Source organism: Egretta garzetta, unplaced genomic scaffold, assembly GCF_000687185.1.
Source record: "Egretta garzetta isolate BGI_Z169 unplaced genomic scaffold, ASM68718v1 scaffold259, whole genome shotgun sequence".
Classification (NCBI taxonomy): Eukaryota; Metazoa; Chordata; class Aves; order Pelecaniformes; family Ardeidae; genus Egretta; species Egretta garzetta.
In genome coordinates, this window is record NW_009260770.1 from 2,216,667 (window position 1) to 2,235,302 (window position 18,636).

The following is an 18,636-nucleotide window of genomic DNA, read 5'->3' on the forward strand; positions in this document are numbered from 1 at the left end:
CCTACCCCGCGGTGCTGCCCCGCATGTCCTCTTCACGGTCTGATCTTCACGTTAGCATCAGAGGGTGAAATCAGAAGCTTGTAAATATGTGTAATATATTTATTAATATTTAGGAAGTCTCCATCAATCATGCAATGGGAATTGTCTTTCCCTTGATGTTTTCAAAAGGAAATGAGTCTTACTTATATGTGTGTTGGCTGTTACCTTTATTAGAGTTAACGCTTCCAGCCCCCTAATACAGTTTGCACTCCGTAGGCATTTTAGAGCGAATTACTGCTGAAAAGAACGCGGGACTAGCACAGTGAGCTCCCTTCCATGAATTTAAAAAATATTTTCATTTCTCTTTAGCTTTATTAATATGCCCAAGGTCTGTTTAAATCTATCGTAGGAGACCCAAGGAGTTAAAAATGCCACTGGCAGCCTCGGTCTTGTTGGTTTGTATGTGAACCTGGTTGTAGAGATTTCAAAACCAGCTCTGCCTCGCGGCGGGGATGGCGGGCGCGAGCAGGCCTTTGCTGCAGCTCTCAAACCTGACCTTTCAAATGCTGATGGTGACAGCGGCGCTTTGGGGGGTTGTTGGGTTTTCCCCCTTCCCCGTTACTTCCTTTCCACAGGGAGGGGCGTTGCCTGGCGGAAATAAAATGCCTTTCCGTTATAGCCCTTGTCCGTGTTACTTATTCACGTGGAAGCAGATGTAAAGGTTCCGTCCCTCTCCTTTTTTACGCTTTTATAGTTTCGTAAGATCAGTCAAATTGTTTCTTATGGCAAAGAATTGTTAATGAAAATGGTTGAATTGATATTGCTGAACGCTGGCTGGGCTGCATGAAGGGATGGAAAACGTGTCAAAGTACTCCTAGAATAGCAATAAAACTGCTTGTGTCACCCCAGTGACGTGATGAGGACCTAGTCACCGTTTCCAGCCAACCCCCTCTGTTACCAGCACGTCCCTACTTCCAACACGGACGGGCTGTAGCTGAGGCGCGCTCGTCCTGCATGTTGTACAGCCTTTGGGAAATCTCCGCCCTCATCTTTGGGGGTGAAGTGCTGGCAGTCTTTCGGAGAGGTTTTTGAGTGGTTGTTTTTTAAACCAGAAGCGGAGAGAACGTGTTTATCACGACCGTTATGTTGTTCTCTCTTCTCTTTCAAGCTCCCCTTTTTCCCCAGGCGAGTTCAGCATCAGCTTCCACGGTTAGTTACTGGCTGCACGCTGTATAGTTTAAAACTAATTCAAAAGCTCCAACTTTAGACTCCCGATTGCTGCCTTCGTGCTTTACCTCATCTAGCAGCTCTCTGTACATCTTTTAGGAATGTCTTTCTCACGAGCTCAGTCTCATCTGTGAAACAGTGACAGCACACAGGCATGAGGGAAAGGTGCTGCGACTGTACGCTCTGGTGCTACAGCCTATGGATTACGTTAATGGTACCGTAACATTTTACAGTATTTCCATGTTGGTAACTTGGAGCTGCTCTGGTTTATTTCTTCCTTTTGTATGTATGTATCTTAAGGCCAATCTGAGACTGTTTATGAATATCAATTCCAGCTATAAAGATCTGTTTTATTGTTTCTGTCTGATTTTTACTTCGGTGTTTCAGACTTTTTGCGCACCTGAAATTACTACTCACCAAAATTTGCTGGTAGGAAAACCAGCAGAGAGGGGCGTGAGCTCAGTCTGACGTGATAGAGACACGGAACCCGTTTCCTGACACGTAAGCCTAAGTTCATGAGCGCTGTCCTCGTGGCAGCTCGCCCGCAAGCTCCACAGCCCGCCCTGCGTTCTCGGCTTGGCATTGGAAAATCCCGGAGCTGCTCTTGGGGCGCAGGTTACCTGGCACAAACTGTGAGCCGTGCCGTGCCCCAGGGTCGCTGTCTGCCAAAACAGGGACTAGGGAGTGGCTGCAACTGCTTAACGACTTCCGAGAGGTGCTGATAAAGATATGCTCGGTGTCCGAGCTGATGGGATCCTGCGCGCTGCGAAGTCCCATCAGCTTTCAGTACTTGAAAGCAATTGGCACCACTTGAATTCCAGACGGTTGAAACTTGACAATGCTTTGACAAGCAAAGATTTGTGAATGAATTTTACTGTGGTAGTCCACGCTCAAGGAATGTCTTGGGGCATAAGCAGGAGGTGGAGCTACATAGTCACCAAATAGACACAGCAAATTTTACGTGGCGGTAGCTTTGCTTGTTTATTTGCACTAAAGTGCAATGCAGCAACTCTTCAGTTTCTTCTCTGGTCGGGCTGTTGGGCAGTGGCAGCGCCTGGCTGACCAGAGTGCCAGAGACAGGGGTAGCCTGGGCGCTGCGGCCTGAAAGAACTTCAGAAACCGCTGCAGTCTGCAAAGGTCATGGAGATGGTTTGTGTGGAACAGTTCTAGAGGAAGCCGTTTGGAATAGGCCTTCCTAGAGCTAATACAAAAATACATTCTTAAGTAGACAGTCTTCTGAGGTGCCAGGCTACTTAATGTACAGTCACAGCTGGAAAAAAACTGTCTGATTAGTAACCCATTTAATTAAAAAAAAACCCTGCAAGTGCAAAAAAGGTAAGCGTCCAGTATGAAAAAATACATTTTTGGTGCCTGCCAGGCAGTTGCAGCGTTTACATTAAGTTATGGGTTCTCCTTGCATTTCCCCAACCAGAGTCACGTCGGTGCTTAACAGTGGGAGGCGGCAATGCTTTGGCTTCTGCAGGACAGGCTGTAGGCCAAGCATCACAGCGTGGGATCGTTAAATTGGCTTTCAGGGGCTGCTGAATCTAGAATGAAAGGACCTGGGCATGAGTTGATGCACCTTCTGCAGTAGGTTGGCTTCCCCGCTTTGGTGGAGATCAGCCCCAGTTAAGCGGAGGCCTATAGGCGGAGAGGCTGCACTCTCGCAGCCCAGCTTAGGCAGGTAGAGGCCGAGGCCCAGCTTTGGCTCAGATGTTTACACAGGCACATTTCTATTGAAGGGGCTGGTGATGACGTGACCTGCCAATTAGAAAGCAAAACAAAGCTACGACGAGGAGTGTCTTTGAGCTGTATTTCTGTTAAAGCTGGTTCCCCCTCCCCAACTACCCCCTTTAATAAAGGAAAAAAATAATAAAAGAAAATCCCAAACAGGAGATGCACTTTTTGGACATTAACAGGCCCAAAGCACAACCCCCCCCCCAAAGGTCTCCTGCATCTGTGCTGTCACTGCGCATGTACCGTCTGTGCGGCTTCAGGCACACCCGGGGCATCAGCTCTAACAGAGAACGGCAATAGATTTGTCTTCTGCTTGTTTTCATGTTATGTGGTACTGAAATGCAATTTCTGGTATATGCGTTACTAATAAAAAGTTCTTTACAAAGGACATTGCGTTGCTCTCGCTTTCTTGAGCTGACTGTAAAGGCAGCGAGCGTAATTTCTGACACAGCACAGGTAGAGCCCTGACCCTTATTAGAAACAGAATTACAGCAGAGTAACAAGGAGAAGTATTACAGCAGCAGGGCCCCAGCTGAGGATTTTAATGCTGGTGATTTTACTTGTGGGTGCCTTCAATAAAATGAGAATTGTACTTCAGTCACCTCAGCTGTGGAAAAATTGAGAGGACAGGCTTGTCCTTCACAAAAAAATGCCTTTTTGTTGAACAAATTCATAGCAAAAGCACAACCTGCTTCCTGGGGCTGCGCTTAAAGGCTGGCCCATAACCTGCATGGTTCCGACCGGTGGCAAGCAGTAGGGGGGGGTAGGAAGCCAGTTTTATGAGCTAGATAAAGTCTTAGTTACAAGTCAAGGCTAATCGTTGTAGATGACTCTTTCCTGTTTCATTGCATAAACGAAGCAGCTGCCAGACCCAAACGAAGTTACCAGCTCAGGCACAGAGGACCCCGGCCAGGGCTTTTGACCCGTACGACGCGTGGCTTACAGCTTACCCAGCACTGACTTAATGCAAATAATTTTTCTGCAGCTTTTGCTGAAAACCAACAGCCCATTTCATATTACAGCAGTTACACCCAGAAGTGGTTTGTTTTTTTTTTAAACTGAGGATGTCATTTATTTAAGATAGCACCATAGTGTACGTAGACACTTTACAGAGTCCTGCCCTTCACAGCTTACAATCTAGGAAGATGCAAGAACAGGAAGGATGTTACGCACTGCTCCACCTGAAGCTTTAAATGAAAAGTGTCACATCAAGGAATGTCACTGGCCATCTTACTCAGTGCTGCTTACTTACACCATCACATACATCAATGCCTGATATAGGCTATACATCAATTCCTGATACATGCTGCTTGCTGCAGTTCAGTGCCTTTACTTGCGCTAAGCAAGTCTTTCAAGAATACTGCAAGCGAATGACCCTAGGATTGCCCCTTTTCCCAGCAAATACGACCCTTCCCCCGTTGTGCCTGCTGACCTGGGGCGGTGAGGGGGGGGGAACAAGGAGTATGGGGGAGCACAGAGGACACACACTGGCACAAGGGCAAGTCAGGGAAAAAAAGAAAAAAAGAAATTATAGTCTACACAAAACTGCTTGCAGGCCAGACCATTTGATGAGCCTGTTTTAAGTTAATGCCGTTTGTGGCTAACACGAGCCTGCCTGTGCTAGCATGAAAACCACACACCAGCCAGAAACCAGTGTTTACCTCAAGTTTCCTATCTTCAACATCTTAAAATCCTTCAGGGCCAAGTGCTAATGCACCCAGGTTGCCAAGCTCTGGGAAGCACCGCTGCTGGCTTCCCTCACCGTTTCCCCCACAGCCAGGAACCTGCTCTCCCCAGCGTCACCCTTCCACAGCAGGCGTGTGCAACGCAGCCGTAGTTACTGGGCAGGGTGAGCAGCCACGCTGCTAACCACGCTGGAGACCTGATACGCTGGCACTGAACTCTTAAAAACCAAACCACCTCCCTACACACACGCCCCCAACTCCCTTTTGCTTGAATTGCAACCTAAGGGCTGAGAAATGCTGAACTGCGGGCCTCAGTGGCTTGAACAGCAGCAGCAAACAACCTCCCTCCCTCAACACACAAAAACTCTATTGCAGTTCTGTTTTCACCTCTGAAAGTGCAGAATTCTTACTCAAAATGGCACTTGCTACCCATTAATCAGCATGGTTACAAGCGCTGAGCTTGCTTTTGTTTCGTCCCCATGCTTCAAGCTCCTTCCGAGTTAATATGCGTTGACTTAATGCCATCTCTGCTTTAGAAATTCTTTTTTCCTCCTACATTCTCAGCTGTTTCTGCACCAATCCAAAAAGCTACGTGCCCCCTGCCCCTGCAATCAGCCTAGTGCTTTCACTCACATGTGGCTTTCTGTCTTTGACCAACACCTCAATCAGTGCTCAAGACAAAAAATTGACTTCAGAAATATTTTTTAGCCATTTCCAGTAAGTAAAGAATAGATGGGGAGTTTCCCTAGGAAAGGACCAAGATAAGATGGACTAGATGACCTCTAAAGGTCCCTTCCAACCCAAAACATTCTATGATTCTATGATAAGTGATTCCAAAAGTAGGGGTTTTTTTTGCCCCAAGGGTCACCTCAGACCGTAACTGTGACAGAACTGTAGTGAGAAACAGACTGCTTCAAAAGCAGCGTTACACACAGCAGGGCTGACCACAGAGCTACAGATCCCACCAGAGCCCACGGAGAAGTCACATGGTCAAAGAAGAAGGGTGGGAGCCCTGTGCCCAAACCAGATGGACAGAAAACAGAGGAGTGAAAGCGTCCAGGAAAGCTTATGGGAAACTAAGAATCACTTCATCTGCTACACACTGGAGCCTCCTTGATCCCAGTGTGACCACTGCCTGCAAGGTCCTTCGCACACACTGGCAAAATGAGCAACCACAGGAAGATCAGTAAGCCCGCAGGTGCAGGAGCGTCACCTACCCCAAAGACAGGGTGAGAAGCAGCAGCACCCTCTGGCCGCGGAGAGAGGCAGCTGCGTGACGGAACGGGCCTCTGGAAGAAATTAGCCTTTTTCCTACCCAAAGCTTCCCCACTCCCTTTTAGCCTGGAGAAAAGCAGAAGAGAACTGAGCACAAGCAGGCAAGGTGCTGATTCACAGCAAGTGGAGCAGCAGACAGGTTGGAAAGCCAAGCATCTGGCCACATAGTTCCCAGGTAGCATGAAATGTAGAGAGGAAGCAGCCCAAAACCAGCTGGGAATGAAACAGGAATGAGATGCTACAACACAAGGAGGTAAGGATTTGTTTCTGGAAGAAGGAAACAAAAGTGCAAAGAAAGTAATCCAGAAAACTGTTGCATAACTGGCATTGACCCTAAGGTGCAGCAGAGTTGTTCAGCCCTCGACAGAATACAGGAGCCTGTGGTGACTTTTAGCTAGTGCTGGAGGGTGCTAAGCACAAGCCAGTTGGTTTAAGACAACACTAAGCAATTATTTCAAACCCGATGCAAGAAGCAGCTTTAGACAATTCTTCTTCCAAACTGAAGCAATACATGAACCTCTCCAAAGACTTGCCTACCTCCCCGACAGTTATATTTTCATCATCTCCTGTAAGCACATATGGAAATACTGTAGTACAGGTTTCCACGTGCACACACACACACTTACTCATCTTTTCCTTTCATTTGCAGAGCTCTGCCACAGCTGCACTCCCCTTCCCAGCAGAACGCCACCAGGAGCTACAACATCTACCGTCTTCATCCAGGCAGTGGCATCAATTCCTCTGAGAAGCACAACAACCGACCTGCACCAAAGCTCTCCAGCGTTATCTTCTGGAAAGGAGCTACTATCAGTCTTTAAGCTCTAAGTTTCTGTTCTGAAATAAGAAAGGCTTTAGGTCCATATAAGAAGAATAATGTAAATATTAGGTAGTCATTGAATTGCTTTTGACTACTATATAGCTATATATTTATGTTTAAATTAAGTTTATTCATTAGGATCATGTAATTTAGTAAGACTACAGTTACACCCAAATTCACGTTCACTTTCAAACTAACCAGAATACGAATGCTGAAATTTCCCTTAAGCTACAGACACTTTAAAATTACAGATCAAAACAGTGACTGACATTTTACTCTTCTAGTCTTTTTAGAAGTTACTCATGCTCTTTAACAGCTTCCTAACACATGCTTGCCACTTGAATGAGTAAGCATCCTTGCAACATTTATTTCACTTTGCGTGCACACCAAAAAATTAAGTTAAAATGCCCTAACAGAGGGCTGTCTAAAAAACATATACTACACCTGGACCAAATATGAAAGTTGTGTGAACATCAGACAAGGCTGGGACTGTTACCAATATATATTTATACACATTTCATAGGAAACAAGTTCTGCAGTTCTGGAGTATTTTTCCAGGTAATGAGAAGCATTTAAGATGATCCTAAAACCATTTTGTACCAATGTGGAAAAGTGTTGAAAAAAAATCAGTTACACCGGTAGTCAGTAGTTAACAGAAAGCACTCAAAAAGGAGAGTCCATTTGTTGTTCTTGTACTCTTCGTTTTCTCCATTCAGTGTGTGAAAAGTACATGTCCATGAAACCTTACCATTTGGATTGCAGATATCCTCCTTATTTCTCATTTCAACTCTTCCGGCTATTGCATCAGTCTCTCCCTCAGTTAAGACATGATGTGAAGAGCAAGGACCAGTGGAACAGCACAGTCTCTTCATTCAAGTAGCCTGCAAGTACCCTTCTTAGAGATACATAAGAGAACTATTTTCCAGCACCTTCCAGGAATTCCTACTCTCTCCTCATAGGGAAGGGAGGAACTAGGGCAAGTTAATAAATATGAAAATAAATTATACCCTTCTCCCCACCAAAAAACTGTTTTAGGCTATTAACATCAATAGAAACTTTATCTTTGTTTGGATACAAACATCTAAGAGGTAAAGTATCTGTGTGTCATGTTCAGGCAGCACATTTAAACAACATGAGAAAAGTTAGTACCGCACAAGTTTTAGCTTTTCAGGATGATCCTCTAGATAGGTATCTAATTCTACAGTAACATGTTCTGACTCATGTAGTTCCCTTTAAATGGTCACAAGACACTACCAGATTATAAAACAGACAAAATTCAGTGCTCTAGTACCTACCAGCCCCTCACAGAACAAATGTTCACATGGAAAACCCTCAATACCGCACATGCATTCTTTTCAAGTTTGAGTACGAAAAGTCGAGATGGTGTAAATACATCATACTCTCTATCTTTGTGATAAAAGGCACATTTAGGCAGTTTTAAATGTGCTAAATGTTTTGTTTCCAGTGTTAAAAATCAACTGTTTAAATGAAAAGAGGATCTGCAGGAGGTCAATTTAATCTTCAGTAGGCAACAGGAGCTGCTGTGGAGATGACAGGTGAGGTTACTTTTCCGCTGATCGAATATTCTTATAAACATATAAAACCTCTGCAGATCAGCCTTGGAAGGGAGATCTACAAAGCAGTCTGCAGAATAAAACTTTTCTGGCAGTTACTTGGCATTTTTGGTTTTATTTTTCTGTTGACGCTGCTGCCATGGCTGGTTTCACACCCTCACGTGTTGACTTCAGCTCCTCCAATTCGGTGTTTAGTTTGCTGATCACCCACTCCAGGGCATCCCGACCCTGCCAGGAAAATACTGGAATTTAGGATCAGAACAGACACACCACCACTGGTCATGTTTCTATAGTTTTTCCTCTGTCAGACATGAGATTTGTTTTAAAATTAATTTCATGCCCTGCATAGTTTGATACCAGATTATATTGATAATTTCTTAGCACCTTCTTACGGAAACTCCACTGCAAAGGCGTTTGCTTAATCCATAAGCAAGAAGTAAATACAATGTTGGTGTGAGCTCCCAGTAGCGCACCTAGGCAAAGAGCCTAATTCAGCAGTTAAGTTCCTTTATGTAAGAGTATTGCTGGTTTTACTGTTTGCTGCTCCCACCACCCAAAGGGTATCAGCAAATTTATGGCAAAGTCTAGATACTGTTCTCAGATTCGTCAACCAAGTTATATGGACAGTTTTTGAGAAGATCCAGGACAAAGACAGACAGTCATCCTACTGCTCTTTGAAGTAGCAACTTACTGATCTGATATCTAGCAGAGTTCAGAGATGGACTCACACTGCATTCTATATTCATGCACAGCAACTTTTCAGCATATACAGCAGGCTAATTGAGAGACTACAGTCACACATTTTACATCAAGGTACGGTGTTTTTCTGTTCACTTCTCAGAATGGGAAAGCCTCAAAGCTAGGCATTGACAGCTAATGCCTTAGTAAGAGCTGGGGAATCCAGCAAAATAAGCACGTCAAAAATCTTTTACCTTAACAAGACCCTGTAGCAGCTGCACCCCGATGACCACAAGATGAGCACAAGCCAGGCGCACAATGAAGCCAAGAAAATAAAGATAAGCACTTTCACTAAACAAAAGCTCAAGATTTTAGAGCTCCACAATCTCAGAATGACAGCTTTTGCCAAAACAAGCAGATGGGATCAGACCAGGAAAACACCTGGCCTTTTTTCACTTAAAGAGAAGCCAAAGAGACATTCACCTCAATTACCCTCCTAAGAATAAGAAGTACAAACAGTGGAGAGCAGTAGCTGGGAGACACATAGCTCTGGCCAAGCCTAGAGCAGTTCTGGAGATAAAGGGTCTGCGCCCAAACAGTCCTAGGTCTTCAGGAGAGACAGTGTCAGTGTTCAAGCCCTCTGCAGAGATTGAGGGAAAGGGGGGAACAGCCCACCACACACACACAGAGTTGTTCTGAACGCTGATGTACTATTATTGTCGCATGCATAATAGGTGATAAAGTGAAAAAAACCTCTTAAAGTGTCCAGAACCTGCTGTTGTCCTTTATAAACCACTAAGCATGAACAAGAACCTGCAAAAGCAAATTTGAAAACCTAAAAAAAAAAAGGTGAAAACAAAACCCACACATACTCTTGAAGATTTTTTTTGGAAGCTAGAAACATTACTTTGGAATAATATTAAAAGCCCAGTTCCAGGCTGCAAGGTGAAACCTATTAAACCAAATAAAGTTTTACCATGAATAAGCATATTTCTCTCAAGACCCTCACTAAGTTCAGTGAAAGGCTGACTCTGTTTCTCTTCAGGTTTTTCGTATTACAGGGAGTCACAGAATAAACACTAATTGCTATGTCTGCACTGGCAGACAGTCCTGAGAAAAATTATCCATGTATCACAACAAAGTGTTCAGCTCTTGGCCAGAGCTCAGAAAGGGGGATTCAGCCCTATCCAGAATTACCTTTATGTTAACTTAGCTCAAGATATGCCTTTAAAAAATACCGACAATAATCAAGGAAACATGATTTAAACTGTCCAGTTTAGGTATGGGTTGCTAAAAAAGTCTGTAGAAGAATAAGATTTAACTTCTGAGTTCTTTCCATTTGAGCACCAAATCGACCATGCTTCACCAGGCCAGAACTTCCACTATTTCTACATCCTGTGCATGACCTGGGAACACCAGCAAAGCACAGATATAACAGGAGTAGGCTACTGCGTAGCAACAAGTTGTAACTAGCCATGAACTAGCTGAGTAGAGTGCTCCGTAAGGAACAAAGTGGGGGGAGAGAGGGGGAATCATCTTTCAGTAAGCATGCGTTCGGATATTTAAAAGTCAGGTTAAAATGTCCTCTCTTAGGTGACACAGGCACAGAGAAGTCAGTAAGACAGCAACAGCTTCGATGTTACATTTGTCTAATTGCACAAAGAAGACTTGTCAGAAAGTCAAACACCTTTGATGTAGAAAATGCTCAGTAGAAAAATATTGAGATTCTTTTCAGGCCCTGACTATGAAACAACCAGGTCATAGTGTTTTAACCGATATATTTGTTGATAAGATAAAATCAAGAAAAAAAATATCCATGACATTCAAGTGGAGCACCAAGGTATTTCCTTCAGCTTTTGAGACTACATAGGTCTGCACATTTCCTTAGGCCTGCATATACTATATGCTGTACTTTGCAGCTAAGAATAAACTCATGATATTGGCAAGGAAGATTTCAGGAATATTCTGCACAGAAAATTAAGTTACAAAATCTTAACCAGATGCAAAGCCTCCAAGTACTGTAGAACTACCCAGTTACCAAAAAAAAAAAATCTGACAGAGGATTGGTCTATAAAATTTCATACTGTACAATAAATTCAGTAGTAAGTCATTAAGCAAGCACATTCATAACCGAGCATGCATATTATATTAGCCTTTATTGCATATGTTAGCAGTATGATGTGTTTGGCAGACCAAACGCTGCATATGAAGATTTGTTGGTAGAGCTTAAGTGACTGATAAATGCTGAGCCTTTGTAGTTGACATTTTCCAGAAAAACAGCCATAAAAGCTCAGTGGAATGAGAACATAAAAGCAAACGCTCATGGCATATGCCGATCTCAAAGTAAGCAGTGTAAAAAACCCCTACATTCTTAACTAGGAGAAGCAGCATAGTGGCATTTTTTCTTTTTTTTAAGGTATCTTATTAGTTGAAGCATAAGCTGATACAGGAATGACAGAGGCAGGCTACACTGACTAGTGGAAGCAAAACAATCTGCACAGAGGTATCACAGAGACAAGTACACTCAGTTCTCTCAACCCTGCAGTCAGATGTTTTTATAGTCATGTTGGTTAAGGGACACGTCACTACCAAAATGAATGTAACTACAAGAACAATGAAAAACACAGACAGGCTGACAGCTTCGAGCTTTGTACAGATTTCCACAGAAGTTCAAAAAAGGGCAACAATATTCCTAAGGCATAAGAAAAGCAAATACAATTTCACAATGCAAAAGATCACCCGTTAGGCAATCTGTTTCAAGAAATCAATTTTATACCCTAAGAGTACAATTCCATTTCATTTTTGTAAGGCCAATTCCAGTCATCAACCAATTTATTAATTTCTTCAGGTACTAGTTTTACATACTGAAATCACAGAAACCAGGAGCAGATCAAACACTTGGAAGAGGGACTCATTCACATGCCTACTTATCTGCAGTCCTCAGTCCACTTTCAAACCATAAGCGGTAACACGTGGCACAAGACATGGCTACAGCAAGCTGGCTGTCCAGTGGTGTAAGCACGGGTTAATTGACCCAGTCTAGACCTGACCTACTCTCACTCTCTACAACTGCAGTGTAATGAACATGTTTGCCATTCCTGTATGCAATGTATATAAAACATACATGCAGGTTAATTTATGAAATTCACGTGACAACAATCCATGCAGTATTTGCTAGAAAGCTGAAATGCTGTACCAAGAAGAAGAATGCTGGCATTACCACTAGTTAGTACAAACTGTAGATGTGGAGAACTGCTAGCTTAGAGCGCTTTCAGAATTTTGAATTATCCACTCAATAGCATCCCACCCCTGGAGTAACACAAAAAAGATTTACAACACATGGCAAATGATTTTTCCATCGTCATTAGAAATAGTAACGTGTCATCTGGCACCTCTACTTCAGAGCAAAATCTCAATACTTCCTATTTCTTCAGAACAACAAAACGTTTTTCAGCAACTTCCATGAAGTTTAAGAGGGGCGCTAAGAGCACAGAGGCACGGCACAGCATGCAAGAAGAGCTAGTAATGGCAGAGTAGGTTACTGGCTAGCAAAGAAAGGGCTGGTAACAGTAAGTACAAACTCCTGCCAAGTTCAAAATCTCTAAAGAGACTCTTCAGTGAAAAACACAGGACAAGAAGGTCTTCTTGATTTGCAAGAAGCTTGTGAGCCAGTGTGTTCCTTGAAAACGGCAGAACAGAAGAACAATCTTCAAAAGGAATCAAGCTCTCACATAGGCAGCACCTGAACAGGTACCAAGAAGTATTTATGCTCTTTCTCCAAGTTCAGTAGAGACATGCAAATGCGACAGGTGCTACGAGAGGAATTCAGCCAGCACTTTTAAGTGTGCCTAGTTGATCTGGCCGTTCCATCTAGGTAGTGCTGTGCTACCTCTTCCTCCGAGTCAGCCTGAAGTTTGGTTGTGAGCCAGGGTTTGGACTTGTCGTTCAAGAATATATGCCCCACACAGACTTCTAAATGGAAAGTGGATCAGAATAGAATTGTAATTTATCTGAAATACGGTCCATTTATGACTCTCAAACAAACACAGAAAGCACTCAGCTAAAGTTATTCTTCAGTGTCTAGAAATTACTCATCACTCTTTCACCATCCTGATTTTAACCTGTTTTCCTCTCATTTTTGGAGAAGCACACAGAAGGGAGGAAAAGGAGGCTTTCTCTTCTCTGATCTAGTTGGTCAATACATCCTGTCAAGTTGGCCTTGGTCAGGCAACATCTCTCACATGGACAAAGGGCTGGCCAAAGCACAGGCTCTCTGGCATGGTAGGAGTTACCTGGGCCAGACTCCCACTGTGCTGAACCTTTCCAGTAATACAGAGCACAAACTTAAATTTCAGGCGCACTCATCCTGCTTGCTCTTAGGCAGTGGGGCCTATGCTTCTCTAGCAAACCCATTTCTTTCCCACCTTCCCTGAAGAAGGATAGGACAACGTGCCCAAGAATAAGCACTCCCGTAGCTCTGCCTGTGCTGAAGTACAGTTCCATGGCTGCAAGCCAAGTGGAAAAAGCAAGCACGAGACAGAGACATCGGTGTAGTGTTACCTACAAAAGCCAGCATAGTTTCATCCTTCAAAGAGCATGCCTCTGCTTACACTACCTTACTTTCAGCCAAAGGCAAGGAGACAGCTCAATAATGAATAGGAACTAGAACAACTGACAAAGCAGCATAAAAAATACACTAGCATTAACTGCTGAATCCAAATTATAAAGCTGAAAAGGAAGTTATATTCACTACTAGCACTAACTCCTGGAAATAGGAGGTTAGTGTTTAAAAAGGTGCTTTGGAAACAAAAACCCAAATCCCAATAATATGTGTATGCTATGTGAACTGTAGCATACACATAGAAGTTTGTTTGTTCTGATACGAATTCTAGTTTAAAAACGAAGATTTAGTTGTGAAACCTTTTCATATGCTGCGGTCCTACAAAAAAATCAGCTGAAACTCTATGCACAAAGTTTAGAGAAATACAATACAGTATTCAGCACACATGACTGACAATTACTATTTCAACAAAAAGAAAAGGCGGGGGGGGGGGGGAAGAGAGAGAAAACAGAATAAAGATGTACCTTTCTGGCATTAGAAGATATTGTATTTGCCATTAAGCTTTCCAGATAACTGCTCAAGCTAATGCCTTTGACAGTAATAATTGCTTCTTGAGTTAGCACAGTTCTGTAAGAGAATAAAGAAAAGTTAATACCTAAACTGAATTGGACTAACATAATGTCTCCTATACACAAAGAAGCACACAAATATCCTTACTCACTTTTCAGGGTTTTCAGGATGAGGCGTGTAAACCAGTCTCTCATCAACAGACACCAAGTTTGTGAGAGTAATCTTAAAAAGAAAAAAAAAGAGCTGAAATCCTCACTTGCCGCCTTTCATTTTTCTGTTATCAATAGCACTACTCAGTAGCAGAGCGCTCAATTTAATGTCAGAGCCAAAGCAGCGTAGACAGAATATAAAACCCGGAACACAGTCAATAAAAAGACCTATAAAGGGTGATGCATCTTCTCCTATCCTAAACCTAATTATATCAACCTAAGTTCCTATTCACAGTACAAAGCACAGCTTTCCATTTGTTTTCTCTGAATGTTGAGTCTTACCTGATTTATGGCATGCAATTCAGAGAGGCTCTTCAAGACCAAGACACTATTGGGAGTGTACAGAAAATTAATACTCAGGAAAGACAATGCCTCTTGTATAGAGGCAAGCCTCTCCTACAGACAACTCCACTTCAAATCTGATAGTTACAAGTTCCCAGGATACCAAAATATAGCATAATACTTCATTTACATTTTGTGAAAAAAGGCATTACAAATTAAAATTTTTGTTGTAAATGGCAGTGTACTGTAGAACAAATTATTCATCTAAAAGTCAGACTACTTTACATCCATTCCAAGAAATAATCTTACATTAAAACCAAAATCACCAAAGTATTTGAAGTTTCCTACTTGTGGAAAGAAGTAGGGAAAAAAAAAAAAAAAAGAGACAGCTAAGACGTGGAAATTGCCACCTCCTGATGAAAGATGCAAACAAATTTCTAATCTAAATGTTAAGAGCAAAACATCAGCTCTCCAGAACTAATTACCAGAAACTTCTTAAGCTGCCACTCACATTAGTTGAGCAAAGCTCCATCTTTTTTTCCACTGGATCTACCACAGAATGTTCCTCAATGTAAGTCAGAGTTCTACTTGTTCCTAAAATCTGAAAGTGAAGAAATAAAAAAATTTTTTAAAGTACTAAAATTAAAAAAAAAAACCAAAAAACCAAAACCAAATTGAAATACACAAATGTCAAGTTCTTAGGGACCCCAAATAAATACAAAGCAATTCATAGATACCAGAACACTGTGATCAGTGGCAAGACTACATGCTGGTAGGTTGTATCAGTCATATAACATGACACAGACCACTCTGGAAGGCACGTATAGACATACACACCATAGGCATATTAAAGCCTACAATGTATTCTTGCTACAAAGTACGCGAATTACAGCTTGTGTGATATCTTTGGATGATATTTCCTATAAATTAAGCTTTTACTTTGAATTCAGCTCTAATGTGGATGATGACATAAAAATGCATCACACCCTTAATAAACCATGAAGACTGTAGAAGCGTACCGCTTTTACAATACTCGGCAATCCCCACTCTGTGCTGAGAAGACGGTGACTATGCAACCTCCCCTGGTTATCCAGGCTTCTGTCGAGGACATCCACTCCTACCACACATGGATTCATTGGGTTGGGGTACTTTCTCATAGCAGCTTTGATCACTGTATCCCAGGGGTGTCTGTAGAAAGAAAAGGAGACAATATTTGTAACTACCATGTATGCAAGTATTCAGACAACACTACATCAGGGATCTAGCTTGTGTAATATGGCACATGCTGTACAACTTCACAGCTCCCAAAAGTCCCTTCAGAATACAGTGATGCTTGGAAAGGCAGTAAGAAACTATTGACACACAAACAGAAAAAAATAAGAATTCCTTTCTACAGAGTGAAGAAAGGAATTAGTAACCCAAGACTAACAGAAATGAGGGCACGGGGCAACAGTCACAAATTGCTACAAGTGATGTTCCATTAGCTGTGCAGAAAACCCACAATGACAGAGTAGCTCTCCTCAGAGATTGTTGAATCACAATTCATTTCAGAGCTTAACCGGAAAAGCAACCTGACCTAACATTTAAGTTAGGTCTGCTTTGAGAAGGAGGCGGGACTAGATGACCTCCAGAAGTCCAACATAAATTCTTCTATAATTCTAAGCACACCAAATAAACTACAGAAGAAATCGTTAGCTTCTGTTTATTCCTATAGCAAAAAAAGCAAAGTGAAATTTAATTCAGATAAAAAACCCCAGGAAGTTCAAAATAAAGAAACAGATTTTCAGAAACCGTATCAGCTTACTGCCTTAAGTCTGCACCTATACTACTGCTTCCAGCAGTTTGTTAGCATGAATTACATTAATGGGTGCTCTTCTCAACACAGAACTCTTTTTATGAAACAAGTTTTGATAATCTCAAACTCCTGGTATCAGAGCAGCCCCACTACTGGAAGCCAGGCTGTCACATATCTTCTTCTTCTGAAGCAGAGGAAGCTAGATAAACCATGGACTTGATCCAGTACAGAAATACTGTGCCTAAGCAATGATTTCTGTATTCAGCATAACTGATAGATCTGGAATGAAAGGTTTATAACCTTCAAAGGTATCTTTAAAAATTCAACTGTTAAGATATCTAACTTAAAAAGGCTTAGGGGTGCTAACTTGTACGTAAGAGTTGCACCTAGGGCCCTAAGTGGATTTGATTTTTAAGAACACTATTTTTAGTCTTAAAACAGACCAGTACAGAAAGGACATCAACAGTGCACCACCGCCAGAACAAACAGAAGCTTGGAAAAAAAAGTTCTTTTTCCGACAAGAAGAGTAGAAAAGGTCTTTAAGCTTTAGTGGGTGCAAGCGGGAAAAACAGAGCCTTCATTTGCTATGTCAGAAGGAGAGCTGGAGGACCATTCCTCGTTATCTTCAGTGACTATACGTCATAACCAACAGTGAGGCCACACCTCGAATACTGTTCAGGAAAGACATTGCGTTGCTGGACCATGTCCAGAGGAGAGCAACAAATCTGGTGAGGGCTCTGGAGCACAAGTCTGATGAAGAGCAGTTGAGGGAGCTGGGGTTGTTCAGCCTGGGGAAGAGGAAGCTGAGGGGAGACCTTATCGCCCTCTGCCACTGCCTGAAAGGAGGCTGTAGCGAGGTGGGGGTCGGCCTCTTCTCCCTGGTAACGGACGATAGGACGAAGGGGGATGGTCTGAAGTTGCGCCAGGGCAGGTTTAGATTAGACACTAGGAAAAATTTTTTCAGTGAAAGGGTTGTCAAGCATTGGAAGGGGCTGCCCAGGGAAGCAGTCCCCATCCCTGGAGGTATTTAAAAGACGGGTAGATGTGGTGCTTAGGGACCTGGTTTAGTGGTGGAATGGCGGGGTTAGGTTAGCGGTTGGACTTGATGATCTTAAAGGACTTCTCCAACCTAAACGATTCTATAATTCTAAGATACACAAACCGAAAAGGTCAAATTTCTGCTAAGTGTCCTTGAGGGATTTTAAGAGTCAGAGATCTGATAAGGCACAGTGTTTTATTAACCCTTGAGCTGAACTACTTACACCCACACACATTACACCATAAGAGGGGGGCGTTCCAATACAGATCGCGATGAGAAAATACCAAACAAAAATCGAGTTTCTGTCTCCCAGGTGACAGATATTAACCGCAGACTCGGAAGCTATGCCGCACACAGGCAGCCTTTACTAGCCTCTGCCTGTCATTTCACATTAGAAGCTCTTGTGTACTTACACCAGACTGATGTTAAAGCTGAACACCTAACACCTATGTCAGCGTAATGAATTGTGTTAATGTAATTAAAGAAGTTCAAAACTGCAGAGCTGGGATACTGTGTAAATATTTTAAGAACTATCACCCCTGGTGCTCTTCAAGTTTCGAGATTTTTAAGAGACCTACAGCAGATGAGTTATCAGTGGCATTTTAAGAGCTGCACTGGAACTGCTGCGTCCTCGAGGTCAGCTCCCCAGTATAGCTTGAGCAAGCGTTACATACCTGTTGATACTTTTGCCTGTTGTTCCCTCGTTAGACAAAAATGGAACAGGATGACCAGAACCATGTTCAAAATACGTTTAAGGCAGAAAAGGACTGACGGTAAGCAAACTTACTCAGCTATCGCTGGCTGTCTGCTAGGCACCTCTCTGACAGCATCTGACAGCTACGGTAAAATACGCAGTCACTCTATCCATACCTCTTGGAATACATCATCAAGTACGTCACTAGTTCGGGCTTGGGTTGGGTTTTTTGGGTTTTTTTTGATAGCGTGAAAGTTTTTTTCCCGTTTAATGCCCGCACCTTTACCAAGCAATTACGCTGTCGGGGCAGCTCCACCGCTGCCCCGTTGGCACGGTATTTCCCGCCGCGAGTGGCAGGAGGTGGGAGAAACCCTCACACGGGCTCCGGCCACGCAGGAAAAAGCTGAAGGCGACGAAGGATGGGCAGCGGGGGCGCGCTAACGCACCGCCGGGGACCGTCCCCAGCCCACCCCCCCTCACCGGAGGATTTAACGCCGACAGGAGCCGGTGCCCC

At 43.0% G+C, this 18,636-nt stretch overlaps 1 protein-coding gene across 5 annotated transcripts; it reads right to left on the reverse strand.

Moving 5' to 3' along the window:
- Nucleotides 1-1,745: 1,745 nt before the first annotated feature.
- PRELID3A (PRELI domain containing 3A) lies at nt 1,746-15,779 on the reverse strand. 5 transcript variants are annotated; one of them, XR_004842935.1, is made up of 6 exons: nt 15,614-15,779; nt 15,106-15,195; nt 14,255-14,325; nt 14,058-14,160; nt 6,530-8,522; nt 1,746-2,476 (listed from the first exon to the last, which is right to left on the reverse strand). XR_004842935.1 is itself a non-coding variant. In XM_009646222.2 (5 exons), exons 1-5 carry the CDS (start codon nt 15,749-15,751, stop codon nt 8,409-8,411), a joined length of 516 nt encoding a protein of 171 aa, XP_009644517.2. In that variant the 5' UTR covers nt 15,752-15,779; the 3' UTR covers nt 3,135-8,408. The 5 variants fall into 5 exon arrangements, 2 of the variants coding, with proteins under 2 accessions (XP_009644517.2, XP_035757511.1); XR_004842934.1 differs by lacking the exon at nt 1,746-2,476 and adding an exon at nt 2,498-2,967; XR_004842936.1 differs by lacking the exon at nt 1,746-2,476 and having other exon boundaries at nt 3,135-6,737; nt 7,469-8,522.
- Nucleotides 15,780-18,636: the final 2,857 nt, after the last annotated feature.